A 26,227-nucleotide genomic window follows, 5' to 3' on the forward strand; every position below is an offset into this window, starting at 1 on the left:
AGCCACAAATCTCTTCACAGTACGATAATGCTTCAGTTTTCCTTAAATATCTAATGTTTTCATATCTTGTCATACGGCACTACACTATCTGATGATTTTCATCAGCAGAGATCCTCTTTCCCATGTTGCTTGAAACCTGTGGCCTGCTTAATAATGTGGAACATCCTTCTTACGTAGATTTCCTTTAACTGAGTTCACCAGACAAACTAATCAACCAGCTCTCTGAAATTAATTATAGTGATTCAAAGAGCCCTGACACACAATACCATCTATAAATTTAATAGCACAACAAAAAAAATATCTTTATGACACTTAAATCCAATTTGCTAAATAATTTGGAATTACAGTGTATATCAGTTCCTCAAGATCCGGACTAGGATTATAAGGGAATTTGATGGATTATCAAAACACTGAGAAGAGAATCTTCTTTAATGGTGAATTAATTTGGTTGGTGGACTAGAATATTGCTGTTTTTCTTTCCCACAAACCAGTCAATGTTGCTATTATTTAATTCACTTTGTTCAAATGTGATTGTTAAATTGGTTCTGGCCTTAAATTTAACCTTGCAGTAACACTCAACAGAGAATCACTGAGGAATTGACTGACCAGAATCCAAACCCTGGAAAAAGTTTTTCTGTGAATGTGGTGGAGAAGGTGTGGAGATGGATTAATTTACCAGAGGAGACTTTGTAAAAGGACAGAATGCCAGCAGGATAATTCACAAATACTGCTACTATCTTTGTAATGGAAGAGGGGATGGAAATTTTGCTGTTATTGTGCCACACAGCGTAACCATCTTGACTCGAGCAGTACAAACTCCAGGATTGATTGTTTTTTCCAAATAAGCTGTGTTCATGACTTTCTCCCCTACTGATTCTCTTGTAACTCAGAGAGATATTTACATCTCCACTCCACTGAACTTCCCAGTAACAGCGGTCAGTCAGGCCATCTGCACACAGCACCTCAGGGCAACTTAATCTGTCTGAATGATAAGAATGTGTCTGAATCTTTTCCACACAGGTTACCTTCCTCTTGTTGTGAGATAGTTTAAGAAGTCTATTCATAGTCTCTGTGTTGATTGTGAGTTGATGGGAATCTGATGAAGAGCACAAACAAATTCAGCTGCGTTTATTGCATTGTTTATTGATTGTTTCATGATGGCTCAAATGAACAATGGGCTTGAAAATGGTTTAATGTGTACTGTTTTGCTGTCATGAAACAAATTAAAAACACACTTACACTTTTTCAGATCTGGTGTCAACCACCTTTCTGCAGCAGGCTCCAACCTGAAAGAAGGAAGAGAGTCAGACCATCACTCGTTTTGCACGCAAACACAGACTTTCCAGTCTCTGAAAAGCAACAAAACAATATTTAGATGGATAATCTCTGAAGTCCAATCATGACCTCCTGATGGCAAGGTCAAAAAAGCTTTCTCTCTTTGAACGTGGTTGGATTATTCAGTTCCATAAGCAAAGCCTTTCACTGCATGCCATTGCTGCTGAGGTTGGATGCAGTAAGACAGTCATTTTCAGCTTCTTGAAAGATCCTCAGGATTACAGAACAAAAAAAGTCAAGTTGTAGACCCTAAAACATTTCACCAGTTATGAGCTGGAGGAACCACACTGGACGATCCTTATCCCAAATTAAGCTTGCTACTGGTTCCAACTGCAGTCCCATAACCATCAGATGGCATCTATGAGAGAAGAGTTTTAAAAACAAACATCTTCAAAGGCCTCATCTCCTTCAACTGCACAAAATTTCCTGTTTGGAGTTTGTAAGAGAGCACCAAACATGGGACACTGAAAGGTGGAAGTTTTATTCTCTGATGAGAAGAAAAATAGCCTTGAAGGTCTTGATGGCTTCCAAAGTTACTGGCATGACAAGGAGATGTTTTATACATGACACAGTGCAGAGGGCACCACCACGATCTGGGGGCTTTTTCCTTACATGGAACAATGGAGGTTGAGGTTGCAGAGGCATCAAATTGCAGCTGACTATGTGGAGATGATGCAGGGGCATCGCTCATGACTGAAGGTCATCTTATGTGAGGTAATTATTGGGTTTGTCAACTGGAAATTCTGCAGTTCACAACGCCTGCCTGACACAGGAATTCTTCCACAGAATTCTCTCTGGAATTCTCTGGAATTCTGTGTTTCCGTGGTGGTTAAATGCACCACGGAAACACACTTTTAGATCAGTGTGTTCCTCTGATCTAAATCCAATCAAGAATATTTGGGGCTGGATGGCACAGAACGTTTACAAAAATCTTCCAGACAGGTACACAAAGCCATTTTCACCACTTGGAGCAACATTCCCTCCAGCACACGGGTGGGCAATCCAGGTCCTTGAGGGCCAGTGTCCTGCAAACCTTAGACGTCTCCCTCGTCCAACACACTTCAGTGCAATAGTTGAATCACCTCTTAAGTGCAGTCAAGTTCTCCAGAGTCCTGCTAACAGCCTCATTATTTGACTCAGGTGTGTTGAAGTAGGGACACATCTAAAGGTTGCAGGTCACTGGCCCTCGAGGCCCTAACCACATGGAAACACTACCATCAAGAATGCTGAAACAAATTTTTGAAAAGAATTAACAATATGAAACTGTTATTTCTATTTTAGGGGGATTTGATTTTTTTTTTTTTTAGATATATGAATTTTTTGATCTGCTGATGAACAGTCTATTTCAGTTTAATGGTTGTTTGCAATACGTACAAGTGACACTGGTGTCCTGTATAAAGCAAGGAATGGTGAAGTGCCTTCTGTGAGATATATCTGCAGCAAGATTGCTCATACCTGAGAGTTTCCAGTGTACTACTTTTACATGTTGACAGAATCTTCACTCCTGAGGGTTTGGGATGATTGTAGGCCAGGTCCAACACTTTGAGATGAGAGGGGTTAGTACTCAGAGCTAAGGCAAGAGAAGCACAGCCATCATCTGTGATCAGGCAACCTGAAAGTCTGCAAGCACACAAAAGAATACACAAGGACTGATAAGGTTATACTAAACTCAACAATTCAATTAACAGATACTATTTTAATTAAATACGTGAGGGAAGATTATTAGATAAAAAAAAATTCTGAGAACAATAAATAGATAATTTTTGGATCACCAGTTTAACAGATGGATTTGGTTTTGGACTATGTAATTTCCCTCTTTTGAATATTTCTGCACTTCGTCGACATTGCGAAAAAATGTTACATCTAATAACCCAGATACATTTTATTTTTTTAAAACTTAATATTTTAAACAGATATTCAGCTAGACATGGTCATTTTCAATAAATCTGAAATGCGTCTCGATTAGTCTTATTCATCAGATTAAAAGTACTTTTGCAACCAATAACCTTTAAGCAGGTATTAAACATACTTTTCATCAATATTTAAATTATCTTTAAAAGTGTTTTTATTGGTCTGATGTAATATTCTAATCTTAAATGTTGTGTTTTCATTAGCTTCAGGAAATTATCAGGTTAAGAGAAATAAAGGTGTTAAAACCTAAGTCTTTGTCTAATTAGCCAACATAATGTGTTACACTAGGGGATGGAGTTACTAAAACAATTTCAATAGCATTATAATTTATAGAATGGGTTTCTAGCTTGACAAAAATTAAAAGTTCGATAAAGGTTCTGAGTCAAACCTGAGAACTTCCAGTTTGCAGTTTGGACTCTTCAGGCCGTCTGACAGATGTTTTACTCCTGAATCATACAGGTTGTTGTCACTCAGGTCCAACTCTTTCAAAGAACAGGACTGAGAGCTGAGCACTAAGGACAGAGCTTCACAGCTTCTTTCTGAAAGGTTACAGCCACTCAGTCTGAAATAGAAAAACAAACACAATAAACACAAAATGTTTAACTTGATTTTTATTTTTAAATGTGACCTTTGGACAACTGTATTTTTCTTGCAAAAGATCTTTAATCTTTTGACTTCTAGAACCTTTCTTAAAGAAGCAGTATGTAAATGTTTTTGTTTTTTTACATGTTTGATAAAACTGTCACTATGTTGTGACAGTACAATATGAGACAATTGGTGAATTTCTCTCTATGGACCTGCTGTCATCTGCACAAATTCATTACTCTGTCAAAAACAACCAATCAGAGGAAGGAGGAGAGTCTTAATATTGGTACATATTTGAGATTGGGTTTTCTTAGCTTAGAAGAACTGGAAGGTGTTGGATGCAGAGGTGTGAAGCACTTTGTACAGCACCCTGGGACTCTAGAATAGTCCAAACATGTCCTATGAAATAATGAGACACACCTCTCTGTCTGGCAATCCAAGGAAAGTCTTCTGCAAGGAGAACAACTTTGGTGTGAAGGATTATGGATTTGGTGTCATTATCCTCAGGTGTTTGGGTTTCATCTGTGTTTGTACTTTGAGCATTTCCATATTTGGAGGTTCAACTTATTTCTTTCTATTTAAGTGGATTCCTTCATATTTAGTTTCTCCGTTATTTTTTTGCATTTCCTTTGATTAGAGTTTCACTAATCTCGACTTGAAAGAAAACCTTTAAATTGAATTAGGACAGCTATATCAAATTCTATTGTCAAGGACTGGTGTCCTGGCCCAATACACCTGAGTCAAATCCTCTGCATGCAGCCAATTCTGTAAAGTCACACTAATTATCTAAAAATTTGGATCAGGTGTGTTTTTAAAATAGATGCATCTAAAAGTTGCATAATACCAGTCTTCAAGGACTGTTTTTTATGTATTGTGTATGGAAAGGATGGCATTTTGTGCTGAACTGAAGGTTAATTTAGACTAACTCATAAAATGTAACTGGCTATTTAAAGTTCATAAGATTATTCAGAGATTGCTGGTCAAAATCAATTATATGTTTGTGTTTCAGGCTTTATTAAAAATTAAAACTCTGACTTACTGATCCAGCAGAACTTAGTTTTTTTGGTTTGTTTTTTGTTGTCTTTTTGTAGAGCATCATTAAAGTATCAATATGTTAGTTTTAAAAGTACAACAACATTTATTTATGTATATGTTAAAACTGTCAACCTGTTAGGATGGTATGAGACAGAGAAACTGTGAAAAGATTAAGCTCCTCCACCTTCCCTGAGCTACTATTGCTGCCTGAAGCATGCACATTCATTGGGCCTGGTCAAAAACAATCAAGCCAGGAGGAATGTTTTAGAGCTGTTAATCAACCTCATATATGTGCTGCTAAATGTGCTAATAGCAGAGGAAAACCGTTTATCCACTGCCATTGATATCAGTAACTAGCCTGAGCATTTATGTCAGACTCTTCTGTCAGAAAAAAGCTGTAGCGTAGCAGATCGAGGGGGAGGGTGTGCACACAAGAGCGATTGGTGGTGCTATTAACTAAAACTATGTAATTAGCACACAGTTACAATAATACAAAGAATTCTGCAATTCATATTGTACTGTACATCACTTTTAATATTTACTTAAATGAGAAAAGAAATCTAAATCAACTAAAAATAAAATTTTCCCTGCTGGTGATTTGAATTTGACTGTGGGGATACTTACAAAGCCTTGCTGGAAGCTTTGACCACAGGCAGCAGCCTCAGAAGAGCATCTTCTGAAGCTGAGTATTTCTTCAGGTCAAACTCATCCAAATATTTGCCTGATGACAATAAGAGGAAAACCAGAGCAGACCACTGAGCATTGGTGAGTTTATCTGTTGTGAGACTTCCTGAACTCAAGGACTGTTGGATCTCCTTCACCAGAGAAAGATCATTTAGTTCGTTCAGACAGTGGAACAGATTGATACTTTGTTCTGCTGACAAATTGTCATTGATCTTCTTCTTGATGTACAAGGGAGTTTCATGATTAATAGGTATGTTCATGACTGGGTTCTGTGACAGAAGGGTTTCGAGGAAAACTTGACTGGTTTCCAGTGAAAGACCCAGAAGGAAGCGAAGGAACAAATCTAGATGTCCATTCGAACTCTGTAGGGCTTTGTCAATAGCACATTCATGGAGATATTTTGGTTTTTGTTTCATAGCTATAGAAAACTTCTTAAAAGTTTTTTGTTTATTATCCATCAGGTTGACACCAGAGTTGATGAAGGTCAGATGAACATGAAGAGCAGCCAGAAACTCCTGAATGGTCAGATGGACAAAGCAGAAAACCTTGTCCTGGTGTGGTCCTTTGTCTTCTATAAATATCTGTGTGAAGACTCCTGAGTACACTGAGGCTGATCTGATATCTATGCCACACTCTTTCAGGTCTGACTCGTAGAAGATCAGGTTTCCTTTCTGCAGCTGATCAAAAGCCAGTTTTCCGAGAGACTTGATTATTTTTCTGCTCTCTGAACTCCAGTGTGGATCTGTCACAACTCCTCCATCAAACTTGACTTTCTTAACCTTGGTCTGAACTACCAAAAAGTGAATGTACATCTCAGTCAGGGTTCTGGGTAGCTCTCCTCCCTCTTGGGTCTTCAACACATCGTCCAGAACTGTAGCAGTGATCCAGCAGAAGACTGGGATGTGGCACATGATGTGGAGGGTCCGTAATGTCTTAATGTAGGAGATGATATTGCTGGCTTTCTCCTCCTCTCCTCTGAACCTCTTCTTGAAATACTCCTCTTTCTGTGGGTCAGTAAACCCTCTAACCTCTGTCATCATGTCAACACACTCAGCAGGAATCTGACTGGCTGCTGCAGGTCTTGTAGTTATCCAGAGGCGGGCTGAAGGAAGCAGTTTCCCCCTGATAAGGTTTGTCAGCAGAACATCCACTGAGGCAGGCTGTGTAACATCAGTCAGGATCTCATTGCTGTGGAAGTCCAAATGAAATCGACTCTCATCCAGGCCATCAAAGATGAATGCCACCTTGAACTGCTCGAACTGACGGATTCTTTTGGTTTCAGCAAAGAATTGATGAACAAGTTCCACCAAACTGAAGTTTCTATCCTTCAGCACATTCAGCTCTCTGAAAGTGAATGGAAATATGAACTCAACATCATGGTTGTTTTTTTTTTCAGCCCAGTCCAGAATGAACTTTTGAGTTAAGACTGTTTTCCCAATGCCAGCCACTCCCTGTGTCATCACTGTCTTGATTGGTTCATCTCTTACAGGCAGAGGCTTAAAGATGTCTTCAAGTTTGATTGTTGTTTCTGGGCTCTCTGGTTTCCTGGATGCTGCTTCAATCTGTCTGACCTCTCCAGTTTCTCCTTCTGTGATGTAGAGCTCCGTGTAGATCTGATTAAGAGGAGTTTGGTTTCCTGCTTTAGGAATTCCCTCAAACAGACACTGGAACTTCTTCTTCAGAGACGATTTCAGTTGACGTTTACAAAGTACTTTTAACAGTTCTGAATGGAATGACAAGAAAAACATTAGTAATGGAAATATCATACATTATACAGAAGATATAATGTATATACTATGTTATAATGTGCATACATTATGACATAATTTTTTTATACATTATGTGTGTGTATGTGTATATTAAATACGTACACACATGTGTATACCCATACATACATATATATGTAATATGGTAAGAGATTGTACCGCAATCTTAAGAGACTGCTGTACAATCTCTTAAGACATAATTTCTAAGTACTGCAATGAACCTACACTGGCCTGCTTTTATGATTTTTCGAGACAATTCATGCCCAATCTAATTTGTCTTTCTCAGCTTCTCAGAAGGAATAGAATTTTTCAGACTTAGAAATTATAGTTGTGAGAATCACACTTCACATGTTGATTATTTAATAAGTATGTTTCTCTATGGGTGACACAGACAACTCATAGGATTGACACGTCTGTGATTGTTTGCAACTATTAAGACTCCAGTGACTCCTTTACTGTCATTGTCCAAGCTGTGATCTATGTACATGAATATCTATACCAAGATACACCATCACATTAAATCATTGAAGAAATTTTCTTACTGTTCTCGAGACGATCAGCCAGCTCTATCTGCTTCAGTCCCCTCAGAAATTTCAGAGTTATCCTCATAATTGCCTCTCTGCTTTTCCTCTTCTGCTCCTCATCTGTATGCCCTAACAGCTCTTCATCCTCAAATTGACTCCCAAATAATTTTGGGTGATCATGTCTCAGAACCTCCTGGATCTTCTTTAGTTCATTCTTCACAAATTTGACAACATGTGATTCCAACAGCTGAAAAAGAATACAAAGTGGATTTAGAAATGTTTGATTGTATAAAAACAGGTTAAAACCAGGAGAAAATGAGGAGAATAATTGCAGGTCCACTAATTTTAGCGTGTATGCCTTCATATGCTGACAAAGCGCAGAACACTGGGATAAGGATATGCAAATGTAATGACTTACCTCTGGCTATGCTATTTACTAAACTGAAACAGATTCCTAGATCTGTTTTAGCATCTATATATTTACTCTGTAGAAAAGTTGGTATAAGCTCCAATGCAGTGATGTCTGAGGTCACTGTGCCGAACAGGAGGCATATTTACAATTAGTCATTGTCTGTCAAGTATTTTTAACATTTAAAGAATATAAAGTAAAAATATTTTTAAAAACTTAGAAACATCCTCCAGCAATGCCTATCTTGAGCTGCTAGATATCACTTTATGGTAGCACACTGTCATGTTTTGATTCTCTGCAGAAGCGTTTCTATAAATCCAAGAAAATTTGATTATATTTTATTTGCTGCATGTTCCACAAATTGTGGAGGTAAATACGAAGGTTTAGAGCTTTGTTTTGATTATTCGCAAATGTTTTTTTCTGTTGCGCTGTACCATGTTGTATACTAATTTAAGTTAATTGAATTCTTCTTCTTTCTGTTTTTATACCTCCAGCATAATGATTTTCTACTTTATTTTTCTTTTATGCCCACTGTGCTCTCCAATATTCTCCATGATGTCAACTTATGACTCACAGAAAATCCTCATTTAAATAGAGTGGTCTCCACCATTGTTGTTCCTGCAATCAATTGCACAGTGAATCTTTGTAAATCACATGCAACACCCCACTTCCTGTGCATACAATTCTCTTTCTTTGAGGAATTTACCATTTCTGATTCGGAACCTTTCTAGATCAGGCCCTAAATGTCACATCATGGAACCAAATATCAGATTCAGATTAAATAAACTGAAAATCCACTGGTTCATACAGGGATCAAGAAGAAGATGATTAGAATAGCTGTGAAGTAGCAGATTTCTGCCTATGTAACTTTTACAAATGAGATCTGGATCTAAATGGTGTTTTACCGGGTTAAATAAAGGAAAGAAAGAAAAAGCTGATGTACATGCACAGACCATAAATATGGAGTCAAGCTCTATTTGGCCCTGCAGGACAGGCTGACAACTGGAATCCTCTGATTTCTGCTGGTCCAGTCTGCAAAGTAATCACAAAGCATTAACACATTCTGTCTGTTCACACAAAGAAAAAAATCACAAGGTGAAGGTTGACAAAGACATATTGGATTATACATTAAGCTACATAAGAAGATTTACAGGTCCTGGTCATTTTCATTAGAATTAGAAGCTTTATAAAATTCTCTTATTTTTTTAAAAAAATCCCACCCCTTCCTTTTCAAGTGTTGTGGAGCAAAGTACTCAGAGCCATTGTGTTTTATGGACATAAGTTGTCATGCTGTACACAGGGTTTCTCCCAGTGCTTTATAAGTCTGGCAGCCCACCATGCTTTACCAACTCCCCCTTTTCCCTCCCCCGCCAGGCTAAGCCTTGCTTGTTTTGTTTTTAGGAAGTTATAATTAAAAAAATGTCTTTTTTTTCTGAGCCGGATTGCAAGCGTCTCTGTTGCTCACTAGGGGGCGCATTCGGACAACTAGTGATCCAAGCACACAATTTGAGAAAGACTGCATTAGGATAATAGCAATGTCTATGAGACATCCCATTCTTTTCTAACAATCATCATTTTTGTTTGATTCATATTTGCCCCAACAAACAATATTTAATAACTAACTTTGACCTGCCATGTTTACTTCAATATGGCTATGGTAATAACAGTAGCACAAAATATTTTTTTACTGTTACAAAACAATAGTTGGTTACTGAAGGCAGCACTCTCACTAATGAGTGAATTTGTTTATACCAAAAGTAAAAAGTTTCCAAAATGGGGTTTACATCTTAGGTGAGCTCTGTTTACCTTAATGTCAATTTTACATGTCCAGTTATTTTTACAAGGTATTGTCTTCAGGTCCTGTCAGCCAAATAGTTATCTTAACATATGAGTCTTTGAGTCGTAAAATGTTTCGTTCTTGGTTATCACACCTCACCAAATGTTACTTTATTCTTGGTTTGAGCAATTTCAGAAATTCTTTTCTATATCACAAATGGGCTGTGTTGGCACGTACACACACACACACACGCCCCTCCCCCCCCCCACACACACATTGTATGTCTATCTTCACAAGAACTTTGCACTGACTTTCATTCATTTTTCTTTCCCTTCTGATGTCTTGTCCCATTTCAGGAGTTTTCCTTTTCCTTCAATAGTCAACATTGAGCTTTTCCCAACCTCAGTTTCAACCACCATTACTACTAAGGTGTGAATTAAGTTTTGGTGAGGCAAGGTGGGTAAAGTGTCTTGCCCAAGGACGCAACATCTGAGACGAACAGAACTGGGATTCAAATCGGCAACTCCCCGGTTAGTGGACAAACTCCTACCACTGTTGTCATTGTCTGTTTGAGCTCACATTAAGCACTGGATGGAATACAATACTTTTCGGACTGATTGACTACATAGTTACAATAGTTAAATACAACTTACTTGCTTGATGTAGAAGGTTGGAAATTTATAACATCTTTCTTTGAATTGTGTCTTGAAAGGGACAATTGATTGGCTTCAGGTTCATAATATATCCTAGTTTTAACAGATGAAATGACATAAAGGGGAAAATCGGTTAATCAAGTAAAATTAGATCCATTATTATTGCATTGTGCCCCCTTGGTCACCTCAAGAACAGCAACAACAATAATAAGAATATGTTAGATACAGTATATGTTCCTATCTACATACCAAGAATACCGTGGCAGATATATGTGATAATGACTGAGCACAACTATAGTTGGTGATCTCACCTCTGATCTGATCTCTCATGTTCTACAGTCTGTGTGGTAAAAGCAGAAGTGGCTCCTTCTTTTCTGTCCTTCCTCTGATCCATGCTGGTAAATTCACAGCTACACCTCACACATTTCACCTGTAAAGGAAACATACATCAATTATTTGCACTGCCTGTCTGCCTGCCTGCCTTCCTTTTTTCCTTCCTTCCTTCATTCCTCCCTTCCTCCCTTCCTCCCTCTCTCCTTGTTAACCATGACAACCCTACATTCTAAGAATTGTTAACTTCTCAGGGCCAAATCTTATCTGGAGAATGCCTTCTGCCTCAGTAATGGACAAGCCTCAGCCCAAGTCAAGTTTTATTTGTCTAACACATTTCAGCAACAGGGCACTGTTTTTTTACATAATAAAATATAACTTAGTAACCAATTATGAAACAATCAATAAGTATTACATTTTGTCAAATGGTATCATTAAAATCATCAAGTAAATATAAATCAAATACATTGATCAATGTTCCAGTTAGTGTCAGTCAATGGCAAATCTCAACAGCTGGGGTTATAGCCTTGATTTAAAGGGACTCAGTGTTTCAGCTGTTTTGCGATTTTCTGAACCGTGTTCCAGATTTGTGGTGCATAGAAGCTGAATGCTGCTTCTCCTTGTTTGGTTCTGGTTCTGGGGATGCAAAGCAAACCAAAACCAGAAGACCTAAGGGGTCTGGAAGGTTGATACGATAACAGCAGATCTTTAATGTATTGTGGTGCTAAGATTTATAAACTAACAGTATTTTAAAATCTATTCTTTGAGCTACAGGGAGCCAGTAAAGACTCTAGAACTAAGGTGACGTGCTCTATCATGCTAGTTTTAGTGAGAACGTGAACAGATGGATCAGCTGCAACTAATTGATTTTTAGGCAGATATGTGAAAACACTATTGCAGTAATCAATGCGACTAAAAAGAAACACATGGATGAGTTTCTCTAGACCTTTCTGAGACATAGTCTTTTAATCCTAGAAATGTTCTTCAGATGATAGTATGTATGTCTGTTCTTGCATGTGACTGATGCTTTTATCTAAAGTAACTAACAAATGAGCAATTATGCTGCTGTCTACTTTATTGATTTCACATTTTTCCACTTTGAATTTATTCTGTTTAGTAGTTGAGACAAGTCATGATGCAGCTATTGTGGAAAATTACATAAAGCAGATTACCATCATTGCCTTGCAGCCAGATAAAAATCTATTTTTTCTAGTTCTGCAAGTTTACTGTTCCTCTGGATCAAACTTTTGAGAGGCTACTGCTACAACTGTGGGATTTGGACATTGTTTTGCAAATGTCACATTGTGTTTTTAGCTTAAAAAGGAACCATAAACATTAAGCATATTCATTAAATTCAGATCAAACTCCTAATTTCAATTGTCAACATAAAACCCAAGCAAGCTTACAGTTTGTCCAATTGGTCTTAAGTGTTGAAAGAGAAGAATAATAAACTCTCCATTCCAGAGATACTCACAGATAAGCTGCACAGAGGAATCTGTCTGCCACTAGTGATGGACGAAGGTAGTTTAACAACATTCCCAAAGTTGTTTTGCTGAAGGAAGTGCAGAAGGACTATTAATATTCAAGAATTTCTTCTTCGGTCAGTGGATAGTGGCAAAAAACCATAATTAGCTATGTCTAGTGAAAAGTTGGGTAATCTTTGATGCCATTATAACCTGTTGGAAATGTTACCGTGAGAATATTATCAGGACTAATAAACAGTTCATAAGGTGTTCTAAGACAAGGCTTGAGATATGTATGTGTTATAACTCATAAAGCAAATGTATCAAACTACTGTGTGTTATCCACCAACATGAGTTGGTCAAAAATGACACAGTTTTAGGCTCAGATGAGAACGTCAGGTGTCACACAAACCACCTGGTTGATTTTGACATTTAATCTTTTAGTGAGAACTTCTTTGAATTTTTTTTTCTCAAAGTTGCTTTTGTTGCTGTTATCAGTTGCTTTGAGAGTTATTAGTGTAAAGATTGTGTATTTGGTTGAGAATCAATTGAGAACCTCAAAACATCCATTCATGCTTAGCTCCAGTGGTCAACAGGAAAGAAGCGAACTACGCCCTGAACAGATAGCCAGTCCATCACAGGGCAACACAGAGACAGACAGGACAAACAATCATCCACCCACACACTCATTCTTGAGAACAATTTAATTAATCAATTGATCAGCAAGTTTAATTTCTATATCTGGCATATAGATGCATAATATTTGCACTTCACACAGTCACAATCAGCTCACCTCTCTGAGGATGAAGGTTATGATCAAGTCAATGATCCAAGTCCATATTAGATTATTGATTAATATGGGTTGTTATGTTGTACGATGTTTTAAGATCTTGTTCATGTGTCGGTTTTTTATCTCTGACACACCAAAGGTCTCTGTATGACTCTGACCTACAATGTCAGTGTTTGCCACCAAAGCACCATCCACACACATTTGTCAGATCATTAGTTGATCTTACACATTTTGTAAAACTTTATGAATAAATGCATCACAGCCTACAGTCTTTGTACTCAGTTCCAAGTTATAAAGTCACTTATTGGTGCTTTGAGCAGAACCTCTCCATTAGAGACAAAGTTCCAGCATACAAACATTTCAGGTGAAAATTTGTTCCTCATGTTCGGTAGTTGAATGTGGTTCTGTTCTCAATGGTTGTTTCCGCTGTTGCCGTCTTTATCTCACAGAATTGAAAAAACTGTACAATGTTCTTTTCTTCTACTAAGCCACAACAAACTTTCATCAAATCCAATACTTTTTCAGGAAAACTTTAAAAAGCTATTACATATTCTGTCTATATATAATTACCTAGAAACATTCATTTTTAACACAAAGGAAGTTTTTGTTTGCATTTTATAGTAAACTAAAGTTTGAGCTCCAAATATTAGAACCATTAATCACTTTAATCAAGGAAAAAAATACCCATGATCAATTAAGTTATTCTAGTAATTCTCTAGATTCCTCTTCAGAATAGAAAAACAACACACTGTGTTAAAATAAGAAGGGAACATCAGAAATGCATCAGAAAACAGAATAAAACTAAAAGAATTTGCTAAATATAAAGTAGAACCTAAAAGAAAGCAAACTTACATTTTGTTCAAGCAGGCTGAAGTGTTTAAGAGGAAGAAATGATCATACACTTGAACTGCTTCATGGAATGAGGCAGAGTTTTACCCATGACTGAGAAAAAGCAGATAGGAGGAGCAGCGACAGGAGCATCAGGGGAGTTCTTACACTGCATTCTTAAAAATGTTTGCATAACAAACATGTAGTAGGGTTCTGCTTCACAAAATAATTAGAGACACGTTAGTGACTTACTCTTGAGTGAAGCTTCTATGATGAGAAAAAGAAAGAGAAAATGTAAAATTGAAACTGGAGATAAGTGGAAGAAAGTAGACAGAGAAAAAGTGGTCAGTTTGTCTTACAGCAGCCTAACGGGATTATGTTGTCTGTTAAATCTTTGTCAGTAGAAAAAGAAAAAGTTTCTTAGATAGAAACTTTTTAAAACTAATTTGAATTTTTTTTTTGTGCCTCAAGACATTTGTTATGAACTGGTGCTACATAAAAGAACAACTTAATTTAAATTGAAATTCAAATAATACAATAGTATCACTGATTTTATTTTTAGAAACTTAAATTAGTTGTCCACTTTTACCTAATATTCATCAGTGTTTAGGGGTTTTATTCAAGTTGTGATTAATGTCATAATATTATGCAGACACGATGGTTGTGGAGTTGTCCCAAAGAGAACTTTTAATATCTGAATTAATTTTAATATTTCAGCTTGTCTTTAAGGAAAGACCCAACTTTTAACTTTTTCAATGCTTATATACAGCGCTATACAAGTACATTTTATTTGCCATCTTTGTACTTAACTGTTAAATGTCAAACCATTGAATTTCAATATTTATTCTCTTGTCACAAAAGCCTGACTTTAATCTGCAATAGTTGAGAAGATTTTGTTCAGTAGGAATACTTTTAATATTTTGTGAATATTAAAAGTATACGACGGGCTGCATTATGTATCTTTTCCATACAAGTGTACTTCCAAACTTTACACTTTTTCAAATGTCCTATAGAGTAAACAAGATTTATTAGCAGTATATAAGTTAAAAATTGCGCATTCTTTAGATGCACTCACTGATTTTAAAATGTCTCTCAGCGTTTGGTCAATAAACTCCACTTTGCGGTGTGTTGCATTTTCACTGATTCCCACTAGAGGGCAGCATCGGACTCTGTCAGACTGATATAGGACAGACCTTTACGGTGTCCACATGAAACTGACTGAATTCATTTACAAAGATGTTAGGCATTTCTAATTTCTATTTACCAACCACCAACAGTGAATCACTGGCATTTTTTTTAGATAACAGAAAGAAATCAAACAGCAAGTACGTGAAATCAAGAACACCAAGTATTTTAGGAGCAGCTAAAGGAGTTGAAGACTGCATGTTGATTTGAAATATGGATACAGAATAAATAAAATCCTGCATTTACTTCACATGAAGCACATAAATATTTACCTATTTACATTTTGTTTTATTTGATTTATGTTGAGTCATTCTAGTTAAACTAAGGTCACTCAAGGATCGGGTAGTCCAAGAATGGTTCTGAATCTCAGGCTTTGTTTATATATTATAGTTTTGAAGAGTGCTGAACCAGAAATACTCCAACAGATTGCAACAGATTTTATCTCTATTTAAATTTGCTTTAATAAATATAAAATATATTGTTCTCACGGCTGACAATCTCCCTAAAGGGTAAATTCTCCTGATATCTTACGGGACACAACAGACTTAGACAACAGACTTGTCTCAGGAGTAATTTTAACTTTTCAGCTAAAAATGAAGGATTATTGGAGGTAGTCAATCTTAGAGTCAAGAATTTACATATTTTTAATCACACTCATCTATTTCCTAATTATTTAACTAAGCAAACACAAACAAAAACCATAACATATTGCACATTAAGTAACACTGTTTAAAGAGAATTTTTTTTATGAAGATCTGAACATTTGAGGTCCAGTTCATTAAACTGATAAAAAAATGTAACTTTATAAGTCTCTATCAATCTATCTGACATTTTAGGAAATTGATTTTTCACACAATGTGGAGCTCTAACATTAAGTTAAACCTGGGTTGAAAGTTTGGAAAAGGTACTGTAACATTTACTGCCAGACACTGAAACTAACAGTTTTTTATTTTAACACACCAGTGTGATACAAACACAGCATCTTTGGACTATATCTAAACCATCATCTGTGAGGTAAAGAGTGAAAATCTTTTGCAAATTCTGGTGGAAAAATCAAATAGAAGACGGTGACTTCTCTTTATGTTTAATAAGTAACTTTTTGTTTTGGTTTAAGTGGAGATATCACATGATGTCTGGTCTCTGTGTGATTATGATCTGGTTCTGGTAGCTCCTCCTCTACCTCTGAGTCGGTCCAACCAAGCTGAGCTGCCATCTGGTGCTCAGTATTTGCCAAAGAAACAGAGAGTTTCCTCTCAGCTTTAGGAGCTGTCAGTTTTTACCAATCTGCTACAAAACAACTCCATAAATGATCTGATATCACACATTTTAATCTTTGGAGCTCCTAATCAAAAACATGTATTGTTTGTGTATGAATTGCTACTGAATGTTTGCATCAGCTACATAAAAAAAATATATTTTCTAAGATGGGCATCAACAGCAGCAGAGATTCTGGATGTTGTTCATCTATATTTAAATGATTTTTCTCTATGAAGTTAACTTTACAGTGTAACCTCTGTTTTCATGTAAAAACATCTTCAATTAAAGGAAATGACTGAAACCTGTCCAGCAGTTCTGGTCTCAGACCCAGATCGTCGGTTAAATATAGCTGCAGTACCATGTGTGTTCTCGCTGCTGATTGGCTGAGAGCCTGCAGGCCGTGATTCTGCCCTGCTAACCTGTTTCTGAGCCAGAAGAAACTCCAACCTGCTGAATGTTAACAGGGAAGATGAGGAGATGCAGCTGGAGGAAAAATACACCCAAACTGTTGTTACCTGCAGTTACAGGTTGGAATTTACTACTGTTTGCAACTTGTTGCTTTATTTTGAGCCATATAACCGAAAACATGCATAAAATTCCCCTTATTAGGTGAAAAAAAAGAATAAAGAAAGAATATACTGTATATATACATCCACTTTTATGCTCTGCATTAAAAGAAAAGATTGTGTCCGTCTTTGAGCAACAGGGCACCTCTTGTCTGTCCTATTATGAGGAAATATTCTACATGGAGGAAATGTGAACATATGTAAATAGTTAAGTCTTTATCTGTCTGTGTCTCATTTGTTCAATTACCATCAGTTCCATAACCTAGTCAGCTGACATTTTCCTGATGATCACACAATGTTCTTCTGCAGAGCTGTTAAATCATTCAGAGTCAGAATAACACCAGAAGTCGGTAAGTGATGAATCAGAGACGACTGAGGACAAAACTGGACCGCAAGTTCAAGCTGAAAAGAAATGACTGGAACCACTTGATTCTTAGAGACTGAAATCTTCATGAAATTTGACCTTTTTCACTTAAATCTAATTGTTTTCTGGAGCAAAAGCACCAGATGACTTTAAATCTATTATCTCTGGTAATGGTGATCTTGTCTAAATCTATTATCTGTGGTAATGGTGATCTTGTCTAAATCTATTATCTGTGGTAATGGTGATCTTGTCTAAATCTACTATCTGTGGTAATGGTGATCTTGTCTAAATCTATTATCTGTGGTAATGATGATCTTGTCTAAATCTATTATCTCTGGTAATGGTGATCTTGTCTAAATCTATTATCTGTGGTAATGGTGATCTTGTCTAAATCTATTATCTGTGGTAATGATGATCTTGTCTAAATCTATTATCTGTGGTAATGGTGATCTTGTCTAAATCTATTATCTGTGGTAATGGTGATCTTGTCTAAATCTACTATCTGTGGTAATGGTGATCTTGTCTAAATCTATTATCTGTGGTAATGATGATCTTGTCTAAATCTATTATCTCTGGTAATGGTGATCTTGTCTAAATCTATTATCTGTGGTAATGGTGATCTTGTCTAAATCTATTATCTGTGGTAATGGTGATCTTGTCTAAATCTATTATCTGTGGTAAAGATGATGTTATCTAAATCTATTATCTGTGGTAATGGTGATCTTGTCTAAATCTATTATCTGTGGTAATGGTGATCTTGTCTAAATCTATTATCTGTGGTAATGGTGATGTTATCTAAATCTATTATCTGTGGTAATGGTGATCTTGTCTAAATCTATTATCTGTGGTAATGGTGATCTTGTCTAAATCTATTATCTGTGGTAATGGTGATCTTGTCTAAATCTATTATCTGTGGTAATGGTGATCTTGTCTAAATCTATTATCTGTGGTAATGGTGATCTTGTCTGTCCCATTGCTCTTTTGGGTTTGTCTCTGATCTGTCCTCTGAAAGATCCATCCCATCAAGACTTATGGTCCCTTTTCCTGACCCTGGTTCTGGTTCTGTTGGAGGTTTTTTCCTTTTAAAGAGGAATGGTTCCTCTCATTCACATGATAAAATCATCTTTATGCAATGAATCAAGCTTCCTTAAATAACTGATTACCAGTTGACATTAAGAGATTGTCTAAAGTTGACTGGATGTAAAATTAACTGAAAATCAATTAATCAAGTCTATTTGCTTAGCACATTTCAGCAACAAGTTAGTTCAAAATGCCTTACATTGTAAAACACAAAACAAAAAACCATAAAAACATCAAAATCATCAAATGACATCAAATATTTTGGTCAATGTTCCAGTGATTATGGGTTGAAAGCAAATCTAAATAGGTGGATTTTTAGCCTTGATTTAAAGGAACTCTGTGTTAAAAAGGTGAAAAACACATTTTTGTTTCATATATTGTGTTGAAGTGATTTATACTGTGATTTTGCACCATTTAAATAAGTTTAATAGATCTGATAGTCAAGTTTAATTGGTTCTGTCTCTCCTGTGGCAGTACCAGAATGTTCTGGTGAACCTGATCTCCTCTGCTTGCAGCTGTGTGGGCTCAGCTGAACCGGATCCAGTTCTAAAACAGAACACTGTCCAGGAGAATCTGATGAGTGTCGATACGAGTCAACAGAACCTCCTTGTGATCTGGTTTATTCAGAGTCTGATGGCTGGTGCGGCTGAAACAGACAGAAATGTCAGAAACAGTTTTAAACCCTCTCAGATGAGCTGAATGGTGTGATGGTAGCTTCATCCTAGATTTAAATATTTTGAATCGTCCTTGACCTGAACAGAACGGGAAAGTTAACTGAAGCAATTTTTTTTGTCACTAATGTGTCATTTTCTTGCAGTAGAGTTCAAAACAGCTTAAACATTTTATTTAAAACACCTTCAAAGCATTAAGACGAAGAAAAATGATGTGGAGAATTCACAAGAACATTGTTTTAACTTAACGTAATCTTTCTGTCCCACCAATATCAGTTCTTTGTTTTTCAGCAGCACATATTGAAGATGGAAAATACTTTGTTTCATTTGCTCTTTTTTTACCTCATTCCTCTATATTGAAACAAGATGTGTAACAAGTTTATCAGAGTTTTACACACTGTAATCTGACACAAACTGTTCTCTTTGCTTCATACAAAACCACAGACCAAGACAATGACTCACAGCTTTCTGCCAGAACTTTGGTTTTCTGCATGCATTGTCTAAATCTTATCTGCATTTTTTTTTCTTTTACAGAACCTTTACTGAAAGAATTAACACAAGGTGTGATTAATGACGACATTGGTTTTTGTAATTATTCTGATCTTTAGAATTTGTTTTTATACTTAAGGTTTGTTGTTCACTTGCTTGCATGTTCTGACTCTGCATCCAGATGTAAAACATAAAAGCATCAGAGCCTGACGTCATTTCACTGAACCTGCATCACAACAACCTGAAAAGTAATTCTTAACGTTGTGATAACTAATTTTTTATCAGATGGAGCTAAAACCAAATTGGTTAATCTGTGTCAATAAAAGACCTACAAATAAACATATTGTGACCAAACCCTGGCAGCAGAAAGATTTTTAGAGACATAATGAGGTTTTATGCACATCAGCTGAGATACAAACAAACTTTGTGACCACTCTGTGCCTTGCTGTGGTCCGGGGCCTGCAAGAGAAACCGAACGCTTGTGATTCAGACTGACAAATCCAGATGCACACATACTAAGTTAGGCCTTCATATTTTAAAGTTATTTAAACAGAATCATACTTTTAAAGCCTGTGGAATCATATTTCTACTTCTGCTGGGATGGAAAACATTTCATAGATTGAGCTCAACAGATTTGAGTCACTGAATTCAGAAAGTAAAACTTTTATACCGTTTATCATAGATTTTTTTTCTTAGAATGATTGAGGTGTTATTTCTGTTCATTTTGATGGTTATAATTTATCAGAATATTAGAACAATAAGATCAATAAAAAGGGATTTTTATAGGACTACTGAAAATTATGTCCATAAACTGTGCAGTATGTGAGCTCAGTACTTTAGTGTGGCCTCCTTCTGCATGAATTACTGCATCAGTGCAGCGTGGCATGGATGCAATCACTCTGTTGCTCCACTGAGGTGTGATAGAAGCTCAGTTTGCTTTAATAGCTTTTAGCTCATCTGGATTGTTGGCTCTGGTTTTCTCATCTCTTGACAACAATACATAGATTTGCAACAGGATTGTAGGTTAGGACAGGACAATCTTCCAGAATCATAAAGACAGAAATTGTTAGTGTTTTCCTTTACTGTTGAAGATCTTGTTCTGTTTTGTTCTTCATTCAGGCTTTATTCTCATTCCCTGCAGTGCATACATTTAATTTCCCGCTGTATTATTGAATAATATGATAAAACTGTCACTCAGAGAGTAAATGCTGTTTTCTGGATTTGTTTTGTATTCCCATCATGTTTGTCTGTTTTCACGCTGTAATATTAAACCAGAGCTTAACAATAACTCCATAATTACAGCCCGTGTTGTGTGAAGATCATTAAACCCATTTTGCACTGTTAGACTTTTAAGTTCTCACTATTGGCCCCTGTGTTGTTGCAGGGTCATTAAAATTCTTATTTATTATCCATAAATGCATAATTGAGCCATTGATTTTCCAGAAATGTATTTATGCTGAGTCTCAAACATTGTTTTATTGTTGATGAATCTATTAATTATAATATTTGCTGATCTGATGCTGCAGCTGCAGGTTTGGTTTTGGACTTTTAGACTGATAAACGTCCATCACCTGCTGCAGATAATTTCTTAACTATAACTGCAGCGGTTAGCCCTGTGTGTGTGTGTGAGAGCATCTTATGGTTCAATGCATGTGTACGTGTGGCTCATGCTCCGAGTGTGTGTGGGTGCAGGAAGGCGGAGGTGGATCTGGGGGGCGGGGCCTGGATCAGCTCCATCCCACCTCGGGAACACCAACCAGGTGCAGCGGCTCCTTCCTCCTCCTCCTCCCGGAGCTCGGTGGCTCTGAGCGCGGTGCAGAGACGGAAGAAGCCGCAGTGTGGAGCAGGGATGCGGGTGTGCTGATGTGAGCGGTCCCTCTGTCTCTGTGGGCCGGCCGGATACCAGACTGCAGTCTCCTGCGGCCGCAGAGCTCCGTGTCCCTCCCGGATCCCTAAAGCGCTGTCCGGATGGCTGGACACCGCTGGGAGGACTGGTTCGAGCGGGAGGAGTTTATCGGACATATCAGCGACATCCGAGTGCAGAACCTGCAAGGTAGGAGGATCTGGGTCGGTACCAGGACAGTGGAAAGCGTGCTTGGGGAAGTTTAGTTCAGGATGGAGCATGGGGACCAAACAAGAGGAGCGGCGGAGCTCCAGGAGCCTCCTCCTCCTGAGGGGCGCGCAGCTCCCCGTGCACAGTGCGTGACAAAGTTTGGAGGTTCGGCCCAGTGATGGAGGAGTTCTGGCCATTCTTCCAGACTGAGCTCCCTCCCCCTGCGGGTCCAGATCAGAGAACCAGGCCGGGACCAGGGCCAAAATAAACCACCAGGGTCCCACAACACTAATCCGCTGCACGTGACCTGTTTACTAATTTATAAGCTATAGATCGATATGCGACCACCAGTGTGGACTGAAGGTATCCCTCCGCAGCGCATGGGCGGAGGGACTATATTTACATCAGGTTTAGTTTTAGAAAAATAAAATTAAAGCTCAGAGAACAAAAATAATTCAATATTTATAATAAAAGAATAATTTAACAGTTAAAGCAGCAGCAGAAGCTCGCATATATTAAATTAAACATCATTATTAATATTCATTTTAACAATAATTTTATGTAATTGACCCATCAGGTTAATACTTTTGTAAAATGTATTTTTTAGTATTTCTGCGTCAGTATAAAGCATAAAATCTTATTTAGATAAGAGTAAATATTTAATCTAGGCCTCATTAACTTCATAAACAATGTCAGGTTCCTTCAAAATAAAGCTGTGGTCCTTTCGGTATAAAAGATTTGTCTGGTGATCTGATTTTCAGAGACTTTATTTTTCAGTGCTCAGCTGTCAGGTGCAGCTGACAGGTTTGTTTCTACCGGCTCACTGAACGACTGAACCGCCTTGTTTCGTCACGGTGGTTAATGCAGCTCAACAAACACAAACTGATTTGAAACTTTAATTGGAATCCAGGTTTATCTCTACTCTGTGGCAACTTGAATGTACAAATAAATCCTGATAATTTTAGACGCGTTTAACCTGAAGAGACTCCATCCTTTCTGAGCAGAGCCTGAGTCAGGAGGGGGAAAAACTCAGGAATCTGATTTCTTTATTAAAAAATAACACTCCTACGTTGGCAGGGATGAAGTTTGCTTCAGAGAAAACACAACGTGCTTTGATGAGTGTTTCACTGAGCAACTGTTGCTATGGAAACATACAAACTGAGCTTTCACACAGTCTTGAATCATAGAAAGTTAGATCATCTTAGAGATCAACCTGGAGTCAGACAGCATAACAAAGAGCTTTCTTTGATCCGACGTCTTGTTTGTGGACGTTACCTGAGCCATGCTGCGTGTTGAAGGCTGGAGTTGCACCCCGACCCCAGCACTGCCTCAGACGTCAACCCAGAAAGTTCAAACTATGCAGAAAATCTGCACTGAGGTGTTAAATAATTCTGCTGAACATGTTTGGTGCTTTTCTCTCTCTCCAGGTTAAGAGGATTTATTTCTTCTATCAAAAACAGTTTTTTTTAAATCTGTGTGTAGGTCATAATGTCCTATTTGGTGCAGTCTAGTGTCAGCCAATTGATATTACATCATTTTTGCATCATTTGGAATTTGGCCAATTTCCTAATTAAGTGTTTCTCATTCATAAATCTTCCTATGTTAGTCATCAGAACTAAAAAAAAAAAGTAGAAAACTCAGGCTGAAACAAAAGCTTTAAAATTTGTCTATAATAAAATTATTGAATTTGAAACACAATCAGCTGAAGAATGTCCAATTTATATAACTTATAGATATTGTCTGCACTGCTATTTCTGCTGTTCTTACATGTTGGATCACCAGAGAAAAAAGTTTGAAACACGAGAATTAAAAAAACTCAGAGTAAGAAGATGTGGTTGTAACAGCCTGATAGACAACCACATTTAACATTTTGTTAATGTTACAACCATAAAACTCTGTGTACTTTACAGAATTTTAATACTAAGTAGATCTATAGAGATATGGAATAATAAGAGTGGACCTAATTGGTTTGTTTACCAATTAAGACTTTAGAAAGTCACTGGTTTCAGTGGATTTTACTCTGTGGCGTCACATTAATGCCACATCTTTTTGATTTTCTTGTAAAATATTTTGAAAACAATTCACATAAAATTTGAATAAAATGTTTTGAAGTTTGTGTTTGTAGCATGACAAAAAGGAAAAACGCAGTCAAGGTGTGTGAAGACTTTTTGTCAGGTGTGTAATGTACGACATATTTAGTCAGATTTAGCTGCAAATCCAACATCTGTGTTATATGACCAAAGCTGTACTTCTGAGCCAAACTCGCGCTGCGTCATCCGTTAATCAGCCAGCAGTTCCTGTGTTTACTTTGCCGCAACTCTTCAGTAGTCCAGTCTGTGTTCAGTCTGTTGTTCATCTCCTGGTTGATTCAGCACCCACAGAATAAAGATCACTTCTCAGTACTTAAGAACAAAGACTTTTCCATTTCTTATTAAAATCCAAATTACCTCCAGACATTAAATTTGATGCCTCAGTATGTTGTGTGGGTTTTACTTCATAAATAAAGAAGCAGAGTGTACATTTACAATGCTATAAATGTGGATTTGATTCTTTGTGAAGGATTTGCAACAAAGCTTTAGTTTTTCTGCAGTATTGGGTTATTGACTGGTTGATGATGCAGGAGTCTGTATATTGATCTCATCACTTGTGCTTTCTCTGCACAGTGATGTGTTAAACAACACCGTGAAGCGATGAAGCAACATCTTTAATTGGTCAGTACTGTTAGGTTATAGCTGTATATAATTTTTGTAGCTTCAAATGAGGGTTTGCCAGGTTACTCAATGTCAGATGAAAATCTGGATCTGGTTTGATGGCTTGGTTGGTTTCAGTGCTGAAGTAAATAGATGCTGCAGTTTGGTTTGTTTCAGATTGAGCTCTGGATGTGTCAGCCCTGTTTGTAATCAGTGTTTTTCAATGGAAAAGCATCAGATCCCAGGCCCGTTTGATCCAAACATCCCTGATCTGTTCCTGCGAACTCGGGTTTTGACGACTCCTCGCAGTGTGTCTCTGCAGCTCTGTGGGCTGAAGCATCTGATGAGTGGAAGCAGTGAGAACACTGACCGGGGGATTGTTGCATAACACAGCGAGTCGAGGAAAAGATCAGAGCTGAACGCATCACACATCCCACACAGATCTGCCTCCCACCTCCAAAGCTGCAGGAACCAGAGGAGCGATCAGTATCCAAACCGAAGCTCACACTACGTAATGTTCAGATAAGAACTATCAGGAGAAACATTTGTGCATTTTAAAATTTTTTCATAAAGATATTAGAGCCATTCATGAATAATTTGATGCTCACAGCTTCACCTTGTTTTGCTTGGAGATTATTATCTAGGAGGAAAAAATAACTACAAGTTTTAAGTCTGCAACTAATCACAGGGATAAACTGTTGTTTTTTTCCTTTAAGCAGGCAGTTAAAGCCTGAATCTCATACCAGCTACTTGCTGCCTCATTTCTCTGTGAGCTAACCGATGGTGTATGAAACCGCTTTAATGACTGCCTGGCACTAATTACTCAGGTAGGAGGAAACGATGCTGAAATAAAAAAGCAAAACATAATTAGAAAGAAAACCAAAAACATGATGCAGTAGATGTGCACAGTGGAGTGTGAGTAAACTGTGGCTTCTGAACGCATTGCTCCTCATGTTTCTGTTGAACTTCATGAACTCAAACTGGTTTGGGTTTTTTTTCTGATACTGATCTGTATCTTTTGACCTGTTTTGTTATTACATTTATCAGTACAGTGAATCTGATCCATGAGTTCAGCTGCATGTTTATTTTCAAATCATCTCTAACTGACTTATTGTCTGTATTGTGTCTAAGGTTTAGGGTTAGTATAGCATGGATGCCATTACATTTAGTTCCTTTAAGGATTTTCTTTGCATTATATATTTAGATGAGTTGTTTCATTGTTTTAAAAAAGGATATATTATACTGTTTCTTAAAGAGTTTGTCAGGTTAATACTTGAGAAGTTATTCTGTCAGATTCTTGCATTGTCTCCTTAGAGAAGTTGTCACTATTGTACGTTTTATTTTCTTTTGAGAAGTTGGTGCAGTACTTTATAAAACAAGATGTTTTCTTTGGTCTTGTTTTAAACTTTGATACATTATTTCTTTAAAAAGCTAGATTTTCAGCATAGAGGAGTTCTCACATTGCTTATTTAGTTCTTTAAAGATGGTAATTGAAATGCCTTGCTGCTGAAATGTGCTATACAAATACAATTTGATTTTGATTTTTGATTAAATCAAAAATCCTTCTAGAAAGGAAGGTTACAATGTAACAGCTATGTAAAAGCTTCGTTTGGAGAAGCTGTTACATAATTTAATTTCTACTGTAGAGACGTTCTTACATTTTTAGAGGTGTTGTTACATTGTTGCACTTCTTAGAGGAATTGTTAAATTTTTAGTTTCTTCTTGAAGGATTTGCTACATTGTCTCCCAGAAGAGTTATTATATTGTTACATTGTATCATCA

The 26,227-nt window shown here is 37.1% G+C and overlaps 3 protein-coding genes and 1 long non-coding RNA gene across 5 annotated transcripts in view; 1 reads left to right on the forward strand and 3 right to left on the reverse strand.

Moving 5' to 3' along the window:
* Positions 1–323: 323 nt before the first annotated feature.
* Positions 324–1,300, reverse strand: LOC111612221 (stonustoxin subunit beta-like; the record flags this gene model as incomplete). The annotated part of the gene is made up of 2 exons (XM_023352710.1): positions 324–1,096; positions 1,240–1,300. Coding segments are annotated over 2 exons (582 nt in total), but the record flags the coding sequence as incomplete, so codon positions are not given.
* A 922-nt stretch (positions 1,301–2,222) lies between these two features.
* Positions 2,223–8,204, reverse strand: LOC102234142 (NACHT, LRR and PYD domains-containing protein 14-like). The gene is made up of 5 exons (XM_023352711.1): positions 7,859–8,204; positions 5,491–7,273; positions 3,635–3,808; positions 2,791–2,955; positions 2,223–2,238 (listed from the first exon to the last, which is right to left on the reverse strand). Exons 1-5 carry the CDS (start codon positions 8,202–8,204, stop codon positions 2,223–2,225), a joined length of 2,484 nt encoding a protein of 827 aa, XP_023208479.1.
* Positions 8,205–11,018: 2,814 nt separating this feature from the next.
* LOC111612186 lies at positions 11,019–14,169 on the reverse strand. The gene is made up of 3 exons (XR_002754460.1): positions 14,115–14,169; positions 12,484–12,561; positions 11,019–11,109 (listed from the first exon to the last, which is right to left on the reverse strand). It is a non-coding gene; the product is annotated as an uncharacterized LOC111612186 (long non-coding RNA).
* A 7,313-nt stretch (positions 14,170–21,482) lies between these two features.
* clmn (calmin) overlaps positions 21,483–26,227 on the forward strand; it is a 28,687-nt gene continuing 23,942 nt past the window's right edge. For both annotated transcript variants that reach the window (XM_005814305.2, XM_023352986.1), the window contains exon 1: positions 21,483–21,755. In XM_005814305.2, coding sequence (XP_005814362.1) covers positions 21,671–21,755 — 85 coding nt within the window. In that variant the 5' untranslated portion in view covers positions 21,483–21,670. The remainder of the gene's footprint in view (positions 21,756–26,227) is intronic.

Source organism: Xiphophorus maculatus, chromosome 19 (genome assembly GCF_002775205.1).
Source record: "Xiphophorus maculatus strain JP 163 A chromosome 19, X_maculatus-5.0-male, whole genome shotgun sequence".
NCBI classification, from domain to species: Eukaryota; Metazoa; Chordata; class Actinopteri; order Cyprinodontiformes; family Poeciliidae; genus Xiphophorus; species Xiphophorus maculatus.